Raw genomic sequence first — 24,056 nt, forward strand, 5'->3', positions numbered from 1 at the left:
GAATGTTTCACCAAATGAGAAAAGACATCTGATTCATTTGTTGTGCATTCATAAAATGTCCAACGATGCAATCTATCTGGATACAAACCCTTTCCTTTCTCCTCAAAAACTTCATGTCTTAACAATGTTGTGAACAGAGTTCAAAGAAGATTATCTGTTTGGAAGATCAACCACTTAGCTCATGCCTCATGCTGGCTTTACAGTACTAATTCAATCATTTCTGTCTTCCATTTCCCTCCTACCTTATGTCTTGCTTTCATTTTTCCTCAACATGCCACAATTTGGATTTTATCAATGCTTATTAAGTTCTGGTTCGTGTTCTCTTGGCATATCATTTGCTCACCCAAATGTTTTGGTGGCCTTGGCTTAAGAGATTCAACCATTCATAATAAAGCTCTTCTAAGAGTCTTTGGACTTCTATTTTACATGCTAAGTACTGGACCAGTCAGTTCTTTCAAAAAAAGGATCTTGGACTTGAAACAGTTTTGCAAGTATTTTACCCTCAAAGAAAATGGTATGCTTCATAATAGGGAATCAACGTAATGTTAATATTTTGAACTGATCCCTGTATTCCTCATCTTCAAGGCTTTTGAATTCCTCCGGCAGTTGATAGAAACTCTTCTGATTACATAGTCATGAGCTACTTGTAAATAGAAGCTGGAATGTTGGCCTAATCTGTGGTATTTCCCCTAGGCACATTGCTTCTTCAATTGTTAAAATTCCCCTCTCTTCCCATCACTACCATGATTAAAAAAAAAATGTCCTCTTACCAAATCTAGAATTTTGCATTGTCCTAGGTTGGCAGCTAGCCCATTGTGGAATCTGAGCATTCACTGAAAATTCAACATGTTCTTTTTTAGAATTTTGAACCATGGGGGGTATCAACAAGCTTAAACTTCACAAGTGTTTCATGGTGATGATCTCTACCTGATTGACACATCTGTCTTTCTTCCAAGTTTTCAAAAATAATGTGGACTGCAGGGGTGTTGGGTTGCAAACTGAGAGGTTAATTGCTTACAAAAGCATTAAGATTTCCCATCTCCAAACTTGGAAGAAAACTAGTAGCAGCAAATTAGATCCATTAAACAGTTAAACAGTTAAACACTGCATATAGAGTGTCAGAAACCATCTTCTGACATTCATTTCTCAAGGATTTGCTGCAAATCTAAGACTTAACATTTTGATTGTTCATAATTCGCTCACAAATGCACCACAGTTCCCAAATCTAAAACCTAGTAGCCCAGAAACCCAGAACCCACCATTTCAACATCTAAGATCCACAAATTTACATCACCCATATAAGACCGAGAAGAAACAGACAATGAGAAGTAACAATCAACCACCACTAAGCCCTCTCACCACGGATCCTACGAGCGAGCTGGATATCTTTAGGCATAATAGTGACCCTCTTGGCATGAATGGCACAAAGATTAGTATCCTCAAAGAGACCCACAAGATAAGCCTCAGCAGCCTCTTGTAGAGCAGAAACGGCACTGCTCTGGAATCGGAGATCGGTCTTGAAGTCCTGAGCGATCTCACGGACGAGACGCTGGAAGGGAAGCTTTCGGATTAGCAGTTCTGTGCTTTTCTGATACTTTCTGATCTCTCGAAGAGCTACTGTTCCAGGCCTGAATCGGTGGGGTTTCTTCACACCTCCGGTTGCCGGAGCTGACTTCCGAGCTGCCTTGGTTGCAAGTTGCTTGCGAGGAGCCTTCCCTCCAGTGGATTTTCTTGCTGTTTGCTTTGTTCTAGCCATTCCTTTCTCCAACGGAAGCAGAAGCAGAAAAGGTAAGACACAGAAAAGATGTCGCAGAGAGAGGGAGAGTGGGTTCGTGATTGTTGGAGGAAGGCGGGAAAGGTTATATAGATTTTGAGTTTTTGGTGGAAGAATATTTTAGCCGTTCGATTTATACGGTTATGGGCGGATGAGATTATCTGTAATCGAGTGACACGGATCGTTATCCGTGTACTCTGTTTAGGTTCTTTCTCGGGTGTCTAGTTTGTGAAAAATATAGGAGTGCAGACCTTAGTTAGTAAGTACGCGTATAATACGCGTATTATATGCATACCCGAATTTTTGAACGCATAATACTCCCGTCCCCACACTTTCCCGTATTTTTATAAAAAAACGCGTTTTTTAATCGATCGCGTATTATACTCGTATAATTCGGGTATTATACGTTTTATACTTTTTAAATTTTACTCTAATGTTTTAAAAAAAAAAAAAAAAACCCCCAAAGATTAGAATTTTTTCACGATTTCACTTTCTCTTCTTTTGTGATTTGCGTTTTCACTCCAAAGTCCAACCCTAGAAGGCAACAGCAGCCCCTCCATCTCCGTTCAACACCGCTATCGTCAAAGCTTCGACGGCAACAACATCGGCGCACGGCAGCGCGCGGCGAGGCGATGGCGACGGCTAGCCGGCGACGTTTCTCCTTGTTTATTTCTTCTTCCACTGTTGTTCTTCTGAAGAACTTCTTCCATGTGGTTAGTATCCCTTTCTCTATTTCGTATTGTTTGCTAATCAAACGAAAAATCACAAGTTCCAACTGCATCTCCATGGAAAATAGAAACGGGAAACCTTTTTTATTTTCGAGTTTCTCACCACAATCCACGTTCACCTATCCTCTGTTTCACTCTTATCTACAAGGATTAATTAATTTGGTAAACAGCAAGTTTCCCTATTTTTTTCCCTATTCTCATTTGTAGTTAATCACATAATTTTTCCTTTTTTTTTTTAGCTTCAGTTGTTGTGTTCTCGTTTTAAGATGCCTTGCAGGTCTCCTTATTTCTGTTTTATTCTTATTCTCATTGTCTGAAATTGGAATTTTGTGGAAATCTAACCTCAACTTCACTTTTGGTTGAAAATTCTCACATTTTCCACTATGGTTCAACCAAAAAAAAAAAAAAAAAAAAATCTTCTCCACTATGGGGTGTGGGTCTCTCTCGTTTAGAGACTACTTTATTGATATTTTGATATTTTAAGTGCTAATCTTAGAGATGTAATATAAGATATTATATTATTGTGTTTATTTTAGTTTATAAAATCATGATATTATTTTGTTTATTAGGTGGTGAATGCATGTTATATAATGAATATATGCCCGTTTTTTTAAAAGTATTATTGCCGTCTATGCCGTATTATACACGTATTAAACGCGTATCGTATTATTATCGTATGCGTTTTATGAAGCCGAATTTTTAAAAAGTATTATTACCGTCTAGTCCGTTTAATTGCCGTACGTATCCGTTCCCGTTCAATTGCCGTTCCCGAACTTACTAACTAAGGTGCAAACTGCAGACCCTCGTGAGCAGTGAGCAATGAACCTTCCGATTGGAATCTTTTTTTTTTTTTTTGGTATAATTCCGATTGGAATCTTTGAATTAACTGATTCCCATTCTTTATCTTTTTTGTACTATTTTGCTTATGTAGCAATGAGAGACCAATGTGAATCACTCATTCAGAGTGATATTGAAACTTCGTGATATTAATGTTATCTTTGTTTTTTATTATAAAAAAAATCTTTTTATGAAAAAAAAAGAGTACATTTTTGTTCATTCTCAAAATTCAAAATTTTAAATTCATCCTCTAAAGAAGGGGTGCTATTTTCTGTGCCGCAGCGCAGCCTGCGTCCAGACACATGGGAGTAAGTGCAATGACCACGCTACCCCCTGCACAGGTTGCCCATGTGCCTAAGCGCAAGCTATGCCGCGGCACAAAGAACATTCTTCCTAATAGAAGTTTACCAATTTTACAACAAAAAGGTAAACAATCTGATGGTCTACATAGGATACCTATCTAAGGATTTTTTTTTTCCTTCAAGATCTAAGGCCAGATTTGGTATGATTTCTAGTTCAATTACGGATTGATTTCATGAAATAGTTAACAAATAGATTTTTTGTCAAGAAATTGAAAGTGTTTTAATTGGTTGTATCAATATGAAATATTTTACGAATAAAAAATCCATTTGATATTCAATTTTTTAGAATGAATTCTCTATATTTCTTTAGGAAGGGTGATGGTGACAGCGGGGTAGTGGCAATGGTGGTAAATCAAACAATCGAAAACAAATTGTATTAGTTTAATTTCGATTTATACCTATTTCATCATGAACCAAACCAAATCGTTTAACCAGAACCTAACCAGTAAACAGCCTTAACAAGTAAAACATTGGTAAGAACAAAAAAATAAGGAAAATGAGTCAAGTATAACGTATCCCTCTCTCTCTAGTAAGAGCCGTATTAAAGTAACCCAAAGGGCACTGAGAAGAAAGAGGAATTGGGAAGCCATTTTGCACCAACACCTTAACTTACATGATGGACAAAAAAAAAAGAAGGGCCTCCTTTCTATAAATCCATCACCTTAAAAAAGAATGATTTTTCATTGTCAAACTCTCCAATGTTGTAATTTTCGAATAAATCAAAATTAAAAAGCTCTGTTTCTGCTTCCCTGAATTGTCAACAACTTTAGATATAAACATTGGTTCAAGGGTATGGCAGCTGACACAACAACATCAGGATAAATTATGAAATACTAAGAATAAAAGATCATTCTACACTTTGTTTTTTGTTTTCCCTGGTAATTGATGATAGAGCTGTTGCAATATGCAAATCACCATAGTCACCAGGTGTTCCAACAACTAGCATTTTTTCTGGGCTGCCTACCATCTCTGCTGAAACATCTTCAATCTCGTTATTTCCTGAAGATGCCCCTACTAATTCTATTACAATCTCATCAGATTTGCAAGATGGATAAACTTCTCTAACAAACAATTCATCAGAAACAATACACCCGCTTTTCTGGTTGAACTTCACTCTCCCATAACAGAGTTAGATTAGAATCTGTAACAGCATCTGCTTTCTGCTCTTGCAACTCAATGGAGTTGAAATAAAACATAAACAAATTAACCCTTCTAATTCATACCTTGGGATGAGGAGCAGAGTCTTGAAGTGCAGCAGAGGTCGTGCTCGAAGTGCAGCAAGGGTCGTGCGTGAGAGAGAAGATGGAGAGGGCGAAAGAGAGAGAGAGAGAGAGAGAGAGAGAGAGAGAGGATGGAGAGGGCGAGGGCGATGGTCGTCGTTCTTGCGCAGAAGAGGTGAGAATGAGAGTTTTGCCATCTTCGGGTTAGTTTCACCAAATGTAATGTTTTTCTGTCAAATTCCAACATTACCCTCGTTAGCTTAAGTCGAACTGTTGTTTGTCCGAAAATTGGTAGAAGTATTTCTACCAAGTGAGAAACATTAATTCGGTGTTTTGCAAATGTGTGCTAAAAGTATGCTAAGTGTCCGATTCGTTTAAAAAACCCTAAAAAAATGAACCAAACTTGCCATACAGTTTTTAATGTGTTTCTGCTGAGAAAAACACTAAAAACAATTAAAAAGAATGTTACCATATAAAACCACATTAGTTAGGATCTGTTTTACCAAACAAATGAGTCTATGAGTTGACAACAAGATATTTCTTATTATTTATTATTTTAGAGCGATAAATGGGTAAGGTGGGTTGGAAGAAAGTCCCTTGTCCTTATCATGTACCCACTTCAGCTTCTTCAAACTTTGCCTTTGTTTGGGATCAACTCTGCTTTTGATTTCAGGAAGACACCTTGACAGTGGAAACATAATTCAGTGGGCTCTATCTAGTTCTAAAAGTTTCACCTTGGCTTCGGCATGGGATACTGTCAGATATAAGGGCAATGTTGTTCCATGCTAAAATGTTATTTGGTTCAAACATCATATTTTAGGATCGAGTTTCTTAATTTCTCATAGGAATATTAGCATTCGTAACTGCTGTTTCTGTTGGAATGTAATTGAGGATATTGATCATCTATTTTTTAGATCGATGTCCTTTCTCTATGCATATTTGGGAAGGGGCTCTTCAAAAAAACAAAAGTGTTGGCCTTCCCACAGCCCCTTATCTTCATTAATAGTGAATGGAGATGGATCAATATATTGGGAGTTCAAAGGCAAATCAGTTTGTAATCTTATAATATTAATTGTCAAGATGACTTTCTGTACGTCAATATATCAAATAGAGTGGGAAAGAAATTTGCCCAGATGGTCTCTTTCTTCCAGAGCCTATAATTAGATTTGGAGCTCAATAAATATTTGAGATAAAGACTAAGATCAATCATATCGATCAATGCCTCTGATTCTGATTGTCCTACAAATAATGGCACATTAATTTCCCCTTCTTGGGGCCTTCAAATTAGGCTTTTCTAGTTAGTCTCTTGGCTCCTTTGTTGTATTCTTGTTCCCTTTCAGGGTGTTCTTCTTTTGATTCCCCCTTGGTGTGTTCCCCCATTCCACCTTGACTAAAAAAACAAAAAAGAAGAGGGGGGGGGGGGGGGGCACGTAAGTAAGATAGCAAATTTTATTTACTCCATATATATTAAGTTACTCACGTACATTCAAACTAGGTTTCACAGCCGATTAAGCACCATCAACATCCGTGCACAAAAAGAATTATTGGTTTTTGCTGAGATGAGAACCAATGAAAGGAACAGTGAGGTAAACGAGAACAGTAAGAATAGCGATCCACAAGGAATGGGTTTTTACCAACACCGCAAACACACCAAACCCGAATGCGAGAGTCATTGCAATAATGGCAATAAGTATTAGTACCCCACATACGGCAATGGTCTGTTTTTTTGGGAATAATGCCTCCGGAAGTAAAACTACCAATCTCAGCGAAGAAGTAGAGTAGTAGAGTGAGAACCGAGGACGAAAGAGCCGTGACATCTGATATCACAAAAGCCCCAAAAGCTGCTTCTCCTGCTAGCATTGCCATCCCTTTCTTGTCCTCACCACTCTCGTAACCTCCCGGAATTTGCAAAGCCGCAGCAAAAGCTATAGTCGCAATTAGCGTTGCCACCAGCATATGTGTCTTGCCAACCTTTTTACGAATTTCCTCTTCGTCTTTATCATCATAATAACCATGGTCATCTCCATGTACTATTAGTTGCTCAAAATCATCGTCATCTTCTTTAGCTAATATTATCTGCTTAAAATCATCAAGCTTCAATGCTTGTATCCACTCCCTTGATTGGTTAAAGAAGTAGTTAATTATAAGGGTGTCAAAACTTAGCCCGAACCGTTAAGATCGATCGAAACCAATCGAAAAAATTCTGATCAAACCAAATCGATTCTTATTGGATTGGTTTTGGGCTGGGGTATTGTAAGATCGACTGAAAACCGGATCGCACCGGATCGACCGATAACAAACCGAATGAAACAGATAAAAAAACATAGAATATAAGGTTATGAATAGATGGATTCGTTACCCATTGATTTTAATATTAATGAGCAATTTTCTAGTTGTAAGGGGAATTGTTACAAATTTATGAGCATGATGTTGAAAAAAAGGAAATTTGATTTGTAACCATGCTTCTTCCATTGATCTCCTTGTTTACTATATAAAATTAGTTGGTTATCCAAAATGATTTGATAGTAGGGTTCTTTTTGTGATTTCAATATTAATTATCTTCTCGGTGATTATTTATTGATTTCAATTTTAATTACCTTCTCTTTACAATTAATGATAAATAACTATATGATTTGTAACAATGATTTAGCTACAAACTCTATTTATCCATTGATTTGAATATTATTTTCTATTCTTTTCCATATAATTTATTCTTCTTTGTTTGAATTACAACATGAACTAATGAACATATCAAATCATTTTTCTTATTTTTGGTTGTATACGTTTTTTTTTAACTTGGGAAAGTGAATTGAAGTGTTTTTATTGAATTTTTCCTCACTACAAATTATGAATTTAAGATTTCATTGTGACTCAAACCGGAAAGAAAATCGATCAAAATCGGTATTAACCCGATATTGAAAATCCGAAATAAATCGAAACCGAAACCAACTGAAAATCGAAGTTTCTTAACGATTTGATTTTGGTTTCACCATTCCGAGATCAAAACCCGATTCAGCCCGATCGAAACCGAGCCAAACCGACCGTTTGACACCCCTAGAAGTAGTACTGTGTATCGGGTTTTACTTACTTTCTAAAACTTAATGGGAAAAAAAAAAAATACTAAAACTAAAACTAATATCGAACTGCGATTCACTTTCCCATTCCATTCTCTTTGAGGTTCGAACTTCGAACGAACCGTACCCCCCCCCCCTCAATCCCTAATCATCTTCACCACCGACAATCTCTTTCTCAACGGCGACGGAGACTGGTGACGTCGACAGATCTTCAAGGCCTGCGTTTCACTTTCCCTTCCCAATCTCTTTGAAGTTCGAACTTCGAACGACCCCTAGCTGGGCTGCCGCTGCACCCTCTTCCCCCCCAATCCTTAATCATCTTCACCACCGGCGATCTCTTTCTCAACGGCGACGACGACAGATCTTCAAGGCCTAACGGAAGGTTCGGTTGTTCCTCCTCTTATTCTGCGTCTCTATTCGGAAGGTTCGGCTTCTCTTCTCTTCTCAATCTACAGGAATTGTTTTCTGATTACTTAAATTTCCTATGAAACCCATCTTGCAAATAAAGTGTTTCTTTTCCCATCTTGCAACTAGGAATTCTGATTAAGAAATTCGATTTCTCTCCTTCCTAATTTCGTTTGTGTTTTTCATGAATTTTCTTTATTCTTTACTAATGGGGGAAGAACACCTATTTGCAAATCATTATTAGATTTCAGAAGGCAACATGGGCTTTCTTTGTAATGGGGGCAGATTTGTATAGTGGTGTTGCGTCAAGAAATCGTCGAGCGGTCCTGCGAGTGCCGTCACCTGCAAGTGGACCAAAGGGGTCAACAGAGAGAACCGGTGTAGTCCCAGCCTAGGGCTCTCCGATGCCAAAGTTAGATCTCCTGACGCAAACAGATGAATAGTGATTATTCAGTATGAGTTTAGATGTCCTCTGATGGGGTTGCGTACCTTGCCATTTATAGTAGCATATGGCGGTGTATGGCGGTGTGGAGAGTCCCCGTTTGACGGCGATTGTGCCGTTGAGTGGATAGAGGCCCTGGGTAACGGGGCTCTATCCTGATTGGCCATCTCCCCGTGGGAGGGAGTGTCCTGGTGGCATCAGGATCCTTGGTGGATAGATACCCGTGTGTGGTGATAACGTTCTTGGTGCTTGAATCCGTCTGGATGACGTAACCTCTAAGCGGCGGTCTAGAGTCCTGGTAGTGACATGAGTCTTAGCGATACGACCGGATCGGAGATGGGTGGCCCCCACCTCACGTGCCCACGATGTTGTGCCCGGGTGCAGGCCGCGCCTGGGTGAGGCTGCGCCTGGATGTGTGGCTGCGCCTAGGTTAGGCCGCGCCCAAGTGGTGGCCGCGCCCTGGTGAGGAGGCCGCGGCCTGGGTGAGGCCGCTCCCTGGTGAGGAGGCCGCGCCTGGGTGAGGTGGCCGCGCCCCCGAGTGGTGCTGGGACCCCGGTTCGTTCCCCTTAGCTATGGAGCGGGTCGTCTTTGACACGTGGCGGTCGTTGATTGGCCCGGTGAATATTGGATGTATCAAGTGGTGTTTAATTTGTGGTTCCTTGAAGAAAGGCAGTGTTGGCTTTAGTATTTTCACATATTTGAAGGGCAAAGATATTATATTGTGTTTATTTTAATTGATAAAATCATTGTATATACGTTATTATTTTGTTTTTTAGGTAGTGAATGTATGTTACATACCGAATATATACCCGTTTTTTTCAAAAGTATTATTGCCGTCTAGGCCGTATTATATGCATATTAAACACGTATGGTATAATTACCGTATGCATTTTATTACGTCGGAGTGTTGAAAAATATTATTGCCGTTTAGTCCGTTTAATTGCCGTACATATCCGTTCCCATTCAATTGCCGTTCCCAAACTTACTAATTAAGGTCGGGAGTGTGGTATTAGAAGTTTTCTGTTTTTTCTGGTAAAAGGGTTTCCGAACCTCACTTAAACCAAAAAGTAGAAGCAGATCCAACTGTTTAAAACCAAATTAAATCAAATAGAAATTAATTGGTTCGATTTTACTTTTGACTATTATTAATCTTTGTTTGGTTCAATTGTGAACGAAAAAACCGTCGGTTTTAAACCAATGAAAAACCGATAAACCTAAATTAATAAATCAAATAAAAATCAATAATCCACGGATAGGGAACTTGTCTCGCATAATTAAGGAATATTTATTTGTATTTGCTGAGATAAGACCACAATACAACATAAAAACCAACGAAGGGAACAAGGAGGCAGACAAGAATAGTAAGAATACCGATCCACAAGGAATGGGTTTTTACCAACACCACAAACACACCACACCCGAATGCTACATTCATAGCAATAATGGCAACAAGTATTAGAAACCCACATACGCCAATGATCTTTGCTTTGGGAATTGTGCCTAAAGAACCACCATAATCTAAATTAAAAATCTCAACAAAGAAGTAGATTAATAGAGTGATCAACGAGGATGAAAGAGCCGTGACATCTGATATCATAAAAACCTTAAAAGCTGTTTCTCCTGCCAGTACTGCCATCCCTTTCTTACCTTCATCACTGTCACTCTCGTAAACTCCCGGAATTTGCAGAGCCGCAGCAAAAGCTATAGTCGCAATTAGCGTTGCCACCAGCATATGTGTGTTGGCAATCTTTTTGCGAAATTCGTGTTTTTCTTTAGAGTGATTATAATCATCACCTTCTTTAGCTAATATTATTTCCAGCTCATCACAATCAAGTTTCAATGTTTCTATCCACTCCCTTGAATGTGTCGTGTAATAGTCCCTTTGACTATGGGGTTCTATTTCTTTCATAACCTTCCACCACTTCTCACGACTCCAACGATCCTAAATTAATTAAAAAGTAATAAAAGACATTAATTATATATGAAACAAATTAATTAGTAGCTAGTAATTATTCGATAATGAGTCTAACAAAACAACTAGGACAAAAATAATACAAATAAGATGATGACTAACAAACATACATACAGAATTAGGGTTGTCAATTGGTCTGGTTTTGGATTATCGGTCCAGTTTTCTAGTAGTTTCAGCTCCAAGGTGTCAAGACCAGATCCGAACAAATAAACTCATCGGTTCCAAATCTGAGATCCAGGACCATTAACTATTGGGTGGTCTGGTTCCAGTTTCTAATCGGATCCAAACATGCCCTTGTTGATCAACCAAATGTAAAGCATTTTTTCAATTGGAATGAGAAATCTCAAGGAAGCTAGAATCTTTCAAAAGCAATTCATTAACTACTGGTGTGTATCCTCTATGTGCAACAGATATGAGAGGGGTAGAATACTAGAATTTGAGGGGCCAAGTGTCTTGCTTAGTCTTGGGTTATGTTCTAATAGCAACTAGACCACAACTGTATAATAAAAATCATTTTAAGTGTATGTTAAAATAGAAAAGATCGTTTTTTAATATTTTAAAACAGAAAAAATAGTGTATGCATTTCTTTCGGTTCCAACGGTTTCAGGGACTAGTCCAGATCTAGACCAACAAGCTATTGAGTGGATCGATTCCGATTCCTAGCAAGACGGTTTTGGTCCAATTACCTGTTCCGATCCAAAATTGACACCCCTATGCAGAATATATGCCTGATCAAGTATGCCCCCCTATACCTATATAATAATAATTAATTATTATTATTATTTGAGGTCTCAAAGTAGATTTGAACTCATAACCTCTTAATAAAGATTCAATTATGAGAAGAATTTTTTTACCTAAAAAAAAAAAAATTTGTCACGTATTACGTACCACCACCAGGGGCTCGAGCATATATATATATGTAATAATTAATGTCTACAAAATTGATATTATTACATGTGGTCTTTGATCCCAAGATTTGTGACGTAGATAGGTAGCAATGTCATAAGGTGTCAAGTTGTTGATGTAGTTCCTGGCTGTCTTATCTACTCTTGCATCCTTTGTGAGAGCACGTACACATTTTATATTTCTGGAAAGGGTAGCAAGATGCAATGGTGTATTCCCATCATTATTCCTTTGGTTTAGAAACACCTCCGCCGATGATGAAGACAACGACAATAGTTTCCCAATAAATTCTTCTTTGTCAGAATTGGACATCCTGTTGTTCTCCAGTATGAGAAGGTGAAGAAAATTATTTCCTCTATTATCTAATATATACTCCCAGTCAGGACACAATTCTATGAATTCATTAAAGATACCCATCATATCCCTAATGCCATATTTAGAGGTTGCAAGAATATGAAGCGGAGACATGCCGTACTCTTTGTCTCGAAGGTAGGCAAGGGAAGCATCGTGTTTCAACAAAAGCTTAACAATATTCGAACCATTAATCTCCAACAGTACCGTATAGTGAAGAGGAGTCCTCCCGTGAATGTCCCCGCCTCTCCCCAGCTCCGGCTTTACTTGTAACAGCTTTTCCATTATATAATAACCAACAATTCCTCCTTCTCTTCTTACTGAGACTGAAATTACATAATTAATTAAGAAAATAATCCAAACAAGCATTTGAGGATTGAGATACCACTTTAATTAAAAAGGAAATACATACATACATACATACATACATATAGATCGATGATACTAATTAATTAATTACCTTCCACTCTCATCATGGAGATAGATGCATGTAAAGGTGCCAAACCTTTAGGGCAATCACAAGCAGGAGGAGATGGATCAGAAGAATTGAGGAGGAGCAGGTATACTACATCAGCATATCCTTTGATCACGGCTAGATAGAGTGGGGATTCCTTGTCTTTGTTGGTAAGCCTACATAAGCGAGGATCCTTTTCTATCAGCAACCTGGCAACATCACGTACTGTTGCGACAACAACGCAAAGCTTCATGCAAGGCCGAGTACCCTCAACAACTCAAATGAACAACAAGAAACCATTCTCTCAATAAGGTGCTTAACCACAACCAGATGTCCAACCCTTGCACCGAAATGTAAGGCAGTGTCACCATGCATGTAGGTTTGTCTTAGATATCAGTGATGGACAATATTGGTCACAAACTTCCATTAAGAAGTTGACATGCTCAAACGTGGCGGCCAGATGAAGGAGTGTGTTCCCCATACGACTCACTAATTGATGTAGTAGGATGTTGGGATCTGTTCCCTCGATTATCAGTTGCTTAAGCCCATCAACATCTCCTTCTCTTGCCATCTTGATCAAGTTATTAAGATCCATCAACTCTATATCTGCCTTTTGAATAATTTAATCTGTACGTATGAGTCAATATTGGTAAGTCTTTATGAATATAACAACTCAATTCATATATATATATATATATATATATATATATATATATATATATATATATATTCTTTGCAAATTTAACTTAAGTGAATTAGAATAGTATATACATGTCAAATTTCAACTAAAACGGAGTCTAACTAGTAACAAAAGAAAGCATTGATTAAAATTGAAGATAATTAAAAACCAAAATTATTAGAGTTTACCATAATTTGTTAAGAATAGATTGGAGTGTTATGGTCCGGTGGCACTGTGGCCTGTGGATAACATGGTTCACTTCAACTTCAACAACCATGCATCCAAATAGGAGAAGAAAAGTAGAAACTTAACAGAGGAGAGCGTTGCTGGGGCCCAGATTTAGAAGTAAAGCATTTGGAAGGTACTAAATAAAGAAAAAGACAAAGTAAAGGAAAAAGAACACAGGAGAATGAAAAAACCAAAACAGATTAAAGTAACCCAGAGGGGATCTTTATCCTCTCAATTACACTGTCACTATTTAACTCAAGTACATCTAACAGAGGAGGCAGAAATGATTATCCTACCCCTTGCCTGAACACACTGCCCGAGGTGGGGTCCACCTCCCTCTATTAGATGTACTTGACGGTCAAGTACGGGCAGTGTAATTGAGAGGATAAAAATTCACCCAGAGGAGGGTACGGAGAAGAACCGATATGGGATGTGCCAAGATACGAATTGGGCCGATACATTAGATCCAATACCAATATTTGAAACCATGTTGTGTCAGCCATGTGGTTTGTGGATAACATGGATTACTTCAACTATCATTTAAATAAGAAAAGATAAGTAGGAAAAAAAGGAAAGAGTTGACCAATTAATGCATGTTATTAGGGATACAGATCGGATGTGATTGGATTCTGATATTCCATGCCTAGATACGGATGCAAATCAAATTTGAATTTTCAACTATTCTCATTTCCTCATTCTTTAGAATCTGTTGATTCTTCCAAAACCCTCTATATCATTAGTTGGATATCTGTTTGGATTGAATAATTTTTTTCTAGATTATTTGAATAAAAATTCAGATACCCCTAAACGAATATGGATGCAAACCGAGAGTTCAGATTTTTGATACCCGTTTACATCCCTACACATTACCCATTTTACCAAAAAAAAAAAAAGAGTTGGCAACTATACTCGTAACTATTGGTGTAGAAACAAAAAACAAGAGAGAGAGAGAATAGGAAACAAAGGACAGGAGGGCAATCCCTTCATTGAAGTATTGATGGTGTTGGAGGGACATGCGGAATAGTGAAAAGTAGTTTCAACCATTCGTTTCATAGGGAAGAAATGATGATGATTAGCCATGTACAGTAGATCAGTAGTTTTCCTTCCACCTGGGTGGAGGAAAACTTCCTCCAAAAAAATAAGAGTTTTTTTTGTTTTTTTGAGAAGGTAAATTGGAATTTGGCAAGCAGAGGAAAAACAGGAAAAGAGTTTCTAAATCTACAAGTAAGGTATTGGTCCTAAAAACAAATGAAAAAGAGGAAAAGAGTATCTGAGTACACAAGTAAGGTAACTGTCCTAAAAACAAAGGAAAACAAAAAAAAAAAAAAAAATTGTCCAATCTACAGGTAAATAAAGTAAAGGGTTGTGCTGTTTTCTGGGTGGGACACAGGGGCCACGCTGCGTGCCAGCTAATGAGAGTGCAAGTGGTGGTATAAAAGGGGCTGCAATTTCCATTATACATGGCGGCATGATGGTCATTCCCACCCTTGTTGTGCATGGGCATGGCCCCCTGCATCCCACACATAAAACATTTTCGATCCCTGAAGTAAATGAGGGTATTCGAAGTTTACAAGTAAGGTATTGATCCTAAAAACAAAGGAAAAAGAGAAAAGAGTATCAGAGTATGCAAGTAAGGTAGTTGTCCTAAAAACAAAGGAAAACCAAAAAAAAAAAGTTGTCTAAGTCCACAGGTAAATAAAGTAAGGGAGAATATTCTCAATGCCGGGGGCGTAGGCTGCACCCAGACACATGGGGTTGGGCATAATGATCACCCTGCCTCCCTGAGTGGCAGGCCCATGTGTCTGGCGCAGCCTCCACTGCGGCACAGTGAACATGAGCCCATAAAGTAAATAAAGTTATCCAAAGTTTACAAGTAATTATGGTATTGGTCCTAAAAACAAAGGAAAAAGAAGAAAAGAGTATCTGAGTATACAAGTAAAATAATTGTCCTAAAAACAAAGGAAAACAAAAGAAAAAGTTGTCAAGTCTACAGGTAAATAAAGTTTGAGAGAATGTACTCTGTGCCGCAGCGCCCAGGCACATGGGCAGCCTGTGCAAGGGGTCAAGGTGGTCATTGTGCCCACCCCCATGTGCCTGGGAGCAGCCTTCGCTGTGGCACAGAGAACAACGCCCCATAAAGTTTTTTCAAATCCAATTGTTTAAAGCCAAATTGAATCAAATAGAAATTAATTGGTTCGGTTTTACTTTTGACTATTATTAATCTTTGTCTGGTTCAATTGTGAATAAAAAAACCATCGGTTTTAAACCAATGAAAAACCGCTAAACCTAATTAATAATCATAAATTAATAAATCAAATAAAAATCAAACCGAACATTAATTGGACCAATCTAAAACAATTACACTGATAAATCTCTTTGATTTCAAGAGTTAAGATTATTGGTGCGTTTATATGGTGTTAAATATTTTAATTGTAGTTTAAGCTTTTCCAATGATTTTGTAAATTTCATCTTCTTCAATGCTATTTCAGAACTTATCGAACCAGATTCAAACCAAAATCAAATTCAAACTGTATAATCGAAACTAAAAGATTAAACCGAATACAAATCAGATAATCGAAATCGAATAATATTGATTTATTTTCAATTTATTCCTAGTTCATCATGAATCAAACAGAACCAAACCGTTTAGCAGAAACGAGCCAACAAAGATCCTTAACAAGTAAAGCATTAGTAAATAATTTTTAAAAACAAAAAGGTAAAAAGATTCAATTATAGCAGTGCATCTTTCCGTAGTAAGAGGCATTGGCGACTTCTTTAATCTTTACCCACGTGCATGCTTTTTTTTTGTTTTTTGGTAAAACCCACGTGCATGCTAACCTAAGCTACATGGACTTGGCTTTTACACATCAACCACAGGCCCAGCCCGAATTTCACTGGGCTTCCATGGATCCTAGTTTTCATTGGATGACCCATGTGTGGAGAGACTCAATCACTTACAAGTGTTCGTTATCAAGTATCATCAAAGTATCAAAAGATCAATTTGGATCCTCTGCTGCCGCCTGCCCGTGTGGCCGGCGTGCAGCCTCATACAGGTAGGGCGTGGATCCCATCCGGGCAGGGTGCTCGGACAGTGGGTAGGGCTGTCATTTTGCCCCTGCCTGTGTGAGGCTGCATGCCGACTGCACGGGCAGGTGGCAGCAAAGGATCCGAATTCTTGAATAACGATTGTTGAAAAAATAATATGGACAAATTATACCTGAGGTATTATGTTTGGAGTACTCAAGCATAATCAATAAAATGATCAAAACGTCTCAAATTTCTATTTCTCTGAAAAGATTCTAATTGAAAGGATATGGTTTAACTTCATTTTTATATTTTTTTTTAACATTAGATTTGAATCATGGACGTTGATATAGCATTTTCAAATCATGGTAAATATCATGATACAGTTACAATCCATACGAGAGGAAAAGACCTCCAAGAACCCAAAATTACATATATTTACGAATCAATGCTCTATTACTCAAAGAAACAAGCCACATAAGGAATGTATTACTTGATCAGATTGTGAAGGTTGGCCTCCTGTGTTGAGCCCTGTGATTGGTGCATGCCGCTAGCTTACCTAAAGCTGGCTGCATACCCAACCCTCTCCCTTTTTTTAATTTTCTTTATTTTTAATTAGGTTTTTAATTTGTTTATAGGAAAAGGGTGGGCACGACGCCAGGATGCCCACTCTGTGTCTATCTCTCTCCCACTCTTCCGACGGAAAGAACTTAAGAACCACCCTGCCCCTCCCATTCCACCCTACCCATTAGTCACGACCGCACGCATTCCTGGAGTGTGTGGCCTGCCCAACCTCTGGCCCATGTGTTACCTATCAAAAATTTCAATTTCCACCAGATACATAATACAAATGGGCTATACAAGATTAACCAAAGCGCAGACTGTGGTCGACCAAAGCAGATTCACTAGGCTAGATATAATGAAATGGGCATCAATAAACCCCATTGTAATGCTTTATTACTATTCTTTATTTATTTATTTATTTATTTTTCAGGGTTGCTCGAGTTTAATAATCAAACATTACATAAATAAAAGACAAAATTAACAAAGCTTAGCCCTTAATGGTGTACAAAGTTGGAGTTGGTTTCTCCTAATCCTAGAAGACATAATTAACAGAATAATTTTTCTTCTTTTAATCAAGTTGCACTTTTGCAGTAGTTTAGTTTAAATAGCTAATTTTTCTCAGAATTATTCTGTTGTTTTTCAAGTTCAGATCCATATGGACTCCCAAACTTTATAAGATGGATCAGTTGATCAGAGAAGGTTGGATAGATATATTTAGATGGCTTTCTTTAATTCTAACACTTTGCTTTGCAAACATAGGAGCCAATTTTAATTAAGTGTTGGCATCAAACTATCATGAAAACGACCCGATGCATATCCCATCACAAGTCTGTCTCAAAGCCCCCAAGGGAACCAGTTACTCTTTTGTATTACATTCTTGGAATGCATTCTAAATTGATTTTGCATTCTCGGACGATAAAAATAGTCGTTCTTATCATCCAAGAATGCAAAATCGACCTAGAATGCATTCCAATAGGGCGTGCCAATCACAACCTAAATCTTCTTGGACTAAGTTTTCCTTCTTTATTGTCCAAGAATGCGAAATCGGCCTAAAATGCATTCCAATAGGGCATACCAATCACAACCTAAATCTTCTTGAACTGAGTTTTCCTTCCACCCGTGGAGTAGAGAAATCTCTTCTTTACTGGCGATGTAATCATGTGATTGGACTCTAGGGTCATCATTACACTCCTACCCTCTATTGACGGATTCACAAAATTCTCCTCCCTAATGCAATGCAACAGTACCGATGGAAGTGGTCATCATTAGCTATTATGGATGCTCGTACTTTAGCCCTAACAACTCAGCCATAGTAACTATTAAGGAAAGAGAGATCGTCGTGTAATTATGTGGCCCCTACACCTGTACAAGGGCCAATGAGAGCATGCGCAATGGCATCAATATGGATGAGATTTTTTATTCATAGGGGTGGGACGGTAATTTTGGATGCTCCTTGTTTGGCGGATGCTCGAAGCAACCGGGCAGTCTTCTTTTTCCCTAACTATTATTAAAATTTCATTTATTGAAGTTTTTCTGAAAAATCCCAATCAGAGATCCAAACCAGATTAACATGCATTAATTATGGGTGGCTGGCTAGGGTTGGGTACTTGAGGGCAGATTTACCCAAAACCGTTCAAGCCCAACCCAAGAAAACCCGTGTTCGAATGCGGGCTTAAATGATTTTGATTGGGTTGGGCTTGGGCTCAAGAATCCCAAAACCATGGTCAGGTTGGGCCTGATATCCTATTACCTTGGATTGGGTTCAGGCCACCCTTCCAGCCCACTCAACCTCCTTGCCACACTCCTCAGTCAAGATTATGGAGACCATGGAACATTTTGTGTCCAATACCTAACATAATTATATAGAATACTTAAATTTTTTTTTATCATATTTACTAATCATACTGTTTAGGTAATTTTTATTTTTACTTTTCATACCCAAGGGATATGGATGCGTAAAGGTTCCATTTGGTTGAAACGGAAATTAAAGGAAAGAAAAGTGAAAATTTTCAAAACATAAAAAATGATATTTTTGATATTCATTACTCAACATGATTGTAAATTTATTACCTAAATACGGAATAATTTTTTAGGTTAAAAAATTTTCACTTTCATTCCTTTTAAATTCTCCTCAAACCAAGCAGAGCTTAGGGTTTTCAAATTGAACAGGTCATATGAGATCTTACTAATAAAAAACACTGTACAATAAAGAAATAAAAATAATCAAGATTTTACCTAGCATGTGACTGGACTATGATGTCATAGAAGCCATGAAAGTTAACACTTTCATAGATGGCTGGCATTAATTTAGCAGGAACATCACCTTCTTCTTAGATTAAGTAGGAATGGCAGTTTCACTTGAGCCATGTAGAGGCCTTTTGGGACTGATTTAAACCATTGAAAATACCGAGTCAAATATCAAATTTAATGCCTTTTCTAATCCCTATGACCCACCATTGTATATGTTTTTTTTCTCCTTACTCTTTTGCGTTGGTAATACAATTGTTTTAGGATAAAGTTTTCCTCCACCTACAGAAGTCGATTCACCCACCATCTTAGGGTTCACAAACCTCTCATAGGTTCTTGGTATGTTCCAAAATACCCTCTTGATACCCATTCACGCCCTCTCCCGCCCCTCGGTGAATGGGATCTCATTCACCATGGGTGGGGGGACACTTGATCCATTGTTTTAAAACATTTTTTCAAAACTTTAAAATCGAGTTTCCCTCCACCCATGGTGACATTCACCGCGAGTGGGATGGGTTGGAAAAGGATCAAGAGGGTGTTTCGGAAAAATACTAAAGAGGTGATATTCTTTGACTGGGAGTGCATGGGGGTGCAGGCTGCACCCAGACACATAGGGCGGAATAGGGCAATCATTTCAGGTATACAGGGGATAGGACGGTCATTTCACCCACCCCCTATATATGTGTGTGGGCACATCCTGCACCCTTAGTGCAGCGAACATTTGACCAATACTAAAATCCTACACGGGTTTGTGATTTCTAAAATGATGGTGAATCGTTCTGTATGGATGGAAAAAAAATTTCTCCAAATTTATAACTTTGATATTTTTTTCACAACTTAAACGTAAGAATAAGAGAGGGCGTGACATAATTTGCATCAAAGTTTAAGTATAAGGTTATGTGTATAACAATTGGTGATTAATTTGAAAGCCGCCGAAGTTTGCCAGCCGGCTTTAGCTGGCAAGGACATGGAGGTCAGAGAATAATAAACTATTAATTAGGATTTTGGATTGCATGGGTTCGTCCACCCAATCCATGGACCTTAGAAGGTTGGGGGACTTGCGGCATGTTTAATCCAAAACCTAAAAACCGAAGCAATTTGCTTCACAATTAAACTTGGGAACCATGCAAGTCTTTTTAGGGTGGGGTGTGGAGGAGTTCCAATCCACTCCTCCACCCACGCAAACAAATAGAGAGAGGGAGAGATGCCATGCTTTTGCATGTTTCGATTTTCGTGTCACAGAGTCAAGAGGGTCAAGGAAGTGGAGACATGGGAAGGCAAATTATTTCAAATCTCAGGGGTTGGGGGGGATGAAATAGAGTATGTTCAAATTGGATGTCAAAATCGTCTGCCAAACTTCCACATTTTAAATATGGGTGGAGGTTTTCTATTTGGAAGCATGGTCACTATGCCATCGTGGGGCTAATGGAAATGCACATGAAAACACAAACAAAGTGAAATTTATACTTTTCATGAGGGGTGGGTCAATCATTTCATCCCATCCTGTATGGTTATCCCTTTAAATATTACATCCAAACGATAGATTCTATTTTTTTTTTTAATATAAATTTTTTAATTTCAACCCCATTTAGGGCCCATAGGATGGGGCATGGGAAAGGAATCTAGATCACGAAAAATGCCACTTTGCAGCTGTTTTCATTTGTATGAATTTCCCACTAGCTTAAAATCAAACATTTCAATCTTACCATAACCATAGTACTAAATCTTGTTTCGGAAGGCCATTTCGGTTAGACTGAAATTTCGCTGAAACATTGTATTTTTTCTATGAGTTTTGCTTGGTCATTTCGGGGTGCAAAATGCCAAAAACAGAAACGAAATAACTGAAATTTCAATGAAACGGTGCATTTTTAGACCAAAATGAACTAAATTTCTGAAATTTTGTATTTCTTTTCATTGCGAAGTAGCATTTCGTCTCAATAGAGTCAAAATTTCCGAAAAATCCAAAATCTCAACGAGATTTAGTACTATGACCATAACTCAATAGAAAAATTGAAATCAATGGTATTTAGATATTTCTTTTTATTTTTTTTCTTGGTACTAATAGTTTGGTTGGAATTTTCTCCTTATGTAGTTTCACTTAATTAAGTTCCTTTCATAATAGTCCATGTGATTCATCATACACCTTATCTCAAAACATTTCCAATCAAAGGTATTAATAAAGTATTTCAGCCAAATTATCCAAGTATTATCAGGACAATTATACATTTATATAGTGAAGGGGGTGGTGATAATAGTGAATCATGCAGCCAGCAAAACAGAATTTTTGAATGTTTCAATAAAAATTAAACAAAATTGACAGCTAAGATTATTGCATATTTGAATATCCATTAGATATTTCTTCATATGTCATGGATAACGCCTTTTCAAGTTTCATTCTATATATCTGGAAAAAGTACACCCCACATGTCTTGTACCTTTTGACAAACATTACTTTATATGGTAATAATAGAATTTCCACATATTTTGATTGGATACAACTTTGGGTATTAATAAAAAAAAAAGGGGGGGAAGAGGAAAACATTTTGGACCAGGTTCCTCTACAGTATCGGCGGGGTGGCGGTGCACATCCGATGGCACAGCAGAGGCCAAGTGGCACACATAGCTTCGGTTGTGCTGCCGGATGTGCATCGCTGCCCCGCCGATACTGCAAAGGATTTTACTACATTGTCGAAGCTTTTTTTAAACCGTCCTAAAATTTCACCACTTGGCATATAAGTTGGATCTCAAAATTTAGGATCACATTGTCGATATCACCCTTAACACATATGGTAAGTTTCAGTCCAAAGGCATTGCACCTCATTTCACAATCAATGGGTAAATCTTGATCAGGCTTTGGACAGTTAGGCAAAGATATAACATTTGGTGGCCATATCATTGCTTTTTGCCTTGAAATTTTAGCATCTCCCATGTATTGGTTTGAATTTGGATTTGATGACTTCTAAATGCAAAAGAGGAACTCCATAAGATAATGGACTATATATAATAGAGAGACCAAAATTTGACATTTCAAATGGTTACTTTATATTGCCAATAATTTGACATGTAGACGCTTGAGTGGGCCAATCCTTAATAAAGTTTAGGATATCAAGTGCTTATGCACTAATATATAGAATCCATTTCAAATTAAGCGACAAGTATATCAATAAAGTCGCTAATTCTAATAGAAAATACAAAAGGAGAAACAACTTTGTTTCAAAAGAAAATTTCACAAATTCTCAAGTAACTAAGATGGATCAAGTAAAGCTCTTGAACTCTTCAAATTGAAGTACTTTCACCAAAATTTGAAAATCCAAGTCCTAAACAAATTATTGAAAATCAAAAGATATTGTAGATTTTTTATTTTTTTAAGGAAAAAAAATTGTATATAAGCAAGTTTGCTCTGGCAAAAGCATTGAGTTCTTGTTTTTTAGGTAAAGAAAGCATTGTGCTCTTAATTTCCTGGCAAAAGCATTGTGTTCTTGTTTTTTAGGTAAAGAAAGCATTGTGCTCTTAATTTCCAAATAAACGTATAACAAAACTCCAAGGAGTCAAGATAAATTCTCATATTATCTATTAGTTTTCAAGCAATGAGGACTAGGAACAGGGCTTATTGGTCTCAATCTTATTCCTCTTTTGGGAATCATTCGGGTTGATCAATTATTAGTTCTCAGGTCTATGAACTTCTAGTATTTTGATATAATGGTAGTATTTTCTTTTGAGATATTGTAACGTTCTTTATATATTTTTTCTGGCTTATCCCCAAAAGAAATTTAAGTGATAGATAGAAAGTTGTTTTCAAAATAAAATTGAAAGTGATTTATCGCCATATCATTCTCAAGGGCTATCATTGTCTTGTCTATATTTCGAGATGATAAGATCTTATTATTGATAAAATAAGGAATATATTATATTAAGTAGACAAAAAGCAAGGTTACAATTTCTTTGTGGATGTATTTTGATGTAACATAGGGAAAGTGAGAAGTTGTAACTTTCTTTTGTTGCCTCTTATCGTATTCCCAATAGCTTTTAAGTCATAGGTTTAAAAAAAAAAATTCAAAATAATTTGATTAGCAATTTACTATTATATCATTCTCAAGAGTTGTCGTTGTTTTGCATATTTTTCGTATACACTATGAAGTAACAGGATTTTACCTCCATTGAAAAAATAAATGTGTTACACTACTTAGACCAAAAAGGCTAAGTTTTTTTTTTTCCACCAATTTTGATTGCAGCCAGCTTTTCTATTTCTTATTCACCAACTTCTATTACAACAAGATTTTTCTAATATGAAACTCTAACGGTACCCATCATCACATGATATTTTATGAGAAATGCTTAACTTATTGTGATCATTGGATATTTTTTTTCTTGAAAACAACCCACAAATTATGGTCACGGCCATCTAGAGCTTTGGCTCAATTTAGTTGCAAGGAAAATTGAAAAAAAGGGAAATGAAAATTTTAAAATCTAAAGAGAAACTCATGTAATCAATACTCAACATGATTGTAAAAACTATTTAACCTTCTTAATGTACTTAGAAATGATATTTTTTAGATGAAATTTTTATTTTATTTTTTAAATTAAAGTAATTAAGATGTCGAGTAAAGACAATTTAGGGGAGAATTTTTGTATATGACCGTGCATGAAGTACGATCGTGCTTTCAACCGATGAATGAGCATGATCATGTATAATATACAACTCCGGATTCTCATCCAATGGTTGCAGACATGGACGTGCACCATGCACCGCGGTGCACAAAACCTTTTTGTCATAAAATTGTTTGGAGTTTAT

General features: G+C 37.3%; 1 protein-coding gene across 1 annotated transcript; it reads right to left on the bottom strand.

The window, feature by feature from the left end:
* Window positions 1-1,119: 1,119 nt before the first annotated feature.
* LOC122653454 (histone H3.2) lies at window positions 1,120-1,838 on the bottom strand. The gene has a single exon (XM_043847278.1). The coding sequence runs from the start codon at window positions 1,754-1,756 to the stop codon at window positions 1,346-1,348; it is 411 nt and encodes a 136-aa protein (XP_043703213.1). The 5' UTR covers window positions 1,757-1,838; the 3' UTR covers window positions 1,120-1,345.
* Between the last annotated feature and the right edge of the window lie 22,218 nt (window positions 1,839-24,056).

The sequence above is a fragment of the Telopea speciosissima genome, chromosome 3, assembly GCF_018873765.1.
Source record: "Telopea speciosissima isolate NSW1024214 ecotype Mountain lineage chromosome 3, Tspe_v1, whole genome shotgun sequence".
Classification (NCBI taxonomy): Eukaryota; Viridiplantae; Streptophyta; class Magnoliopsida; order Proteales; family Proteaceae; genus Telopea; species Telopea speciosissima.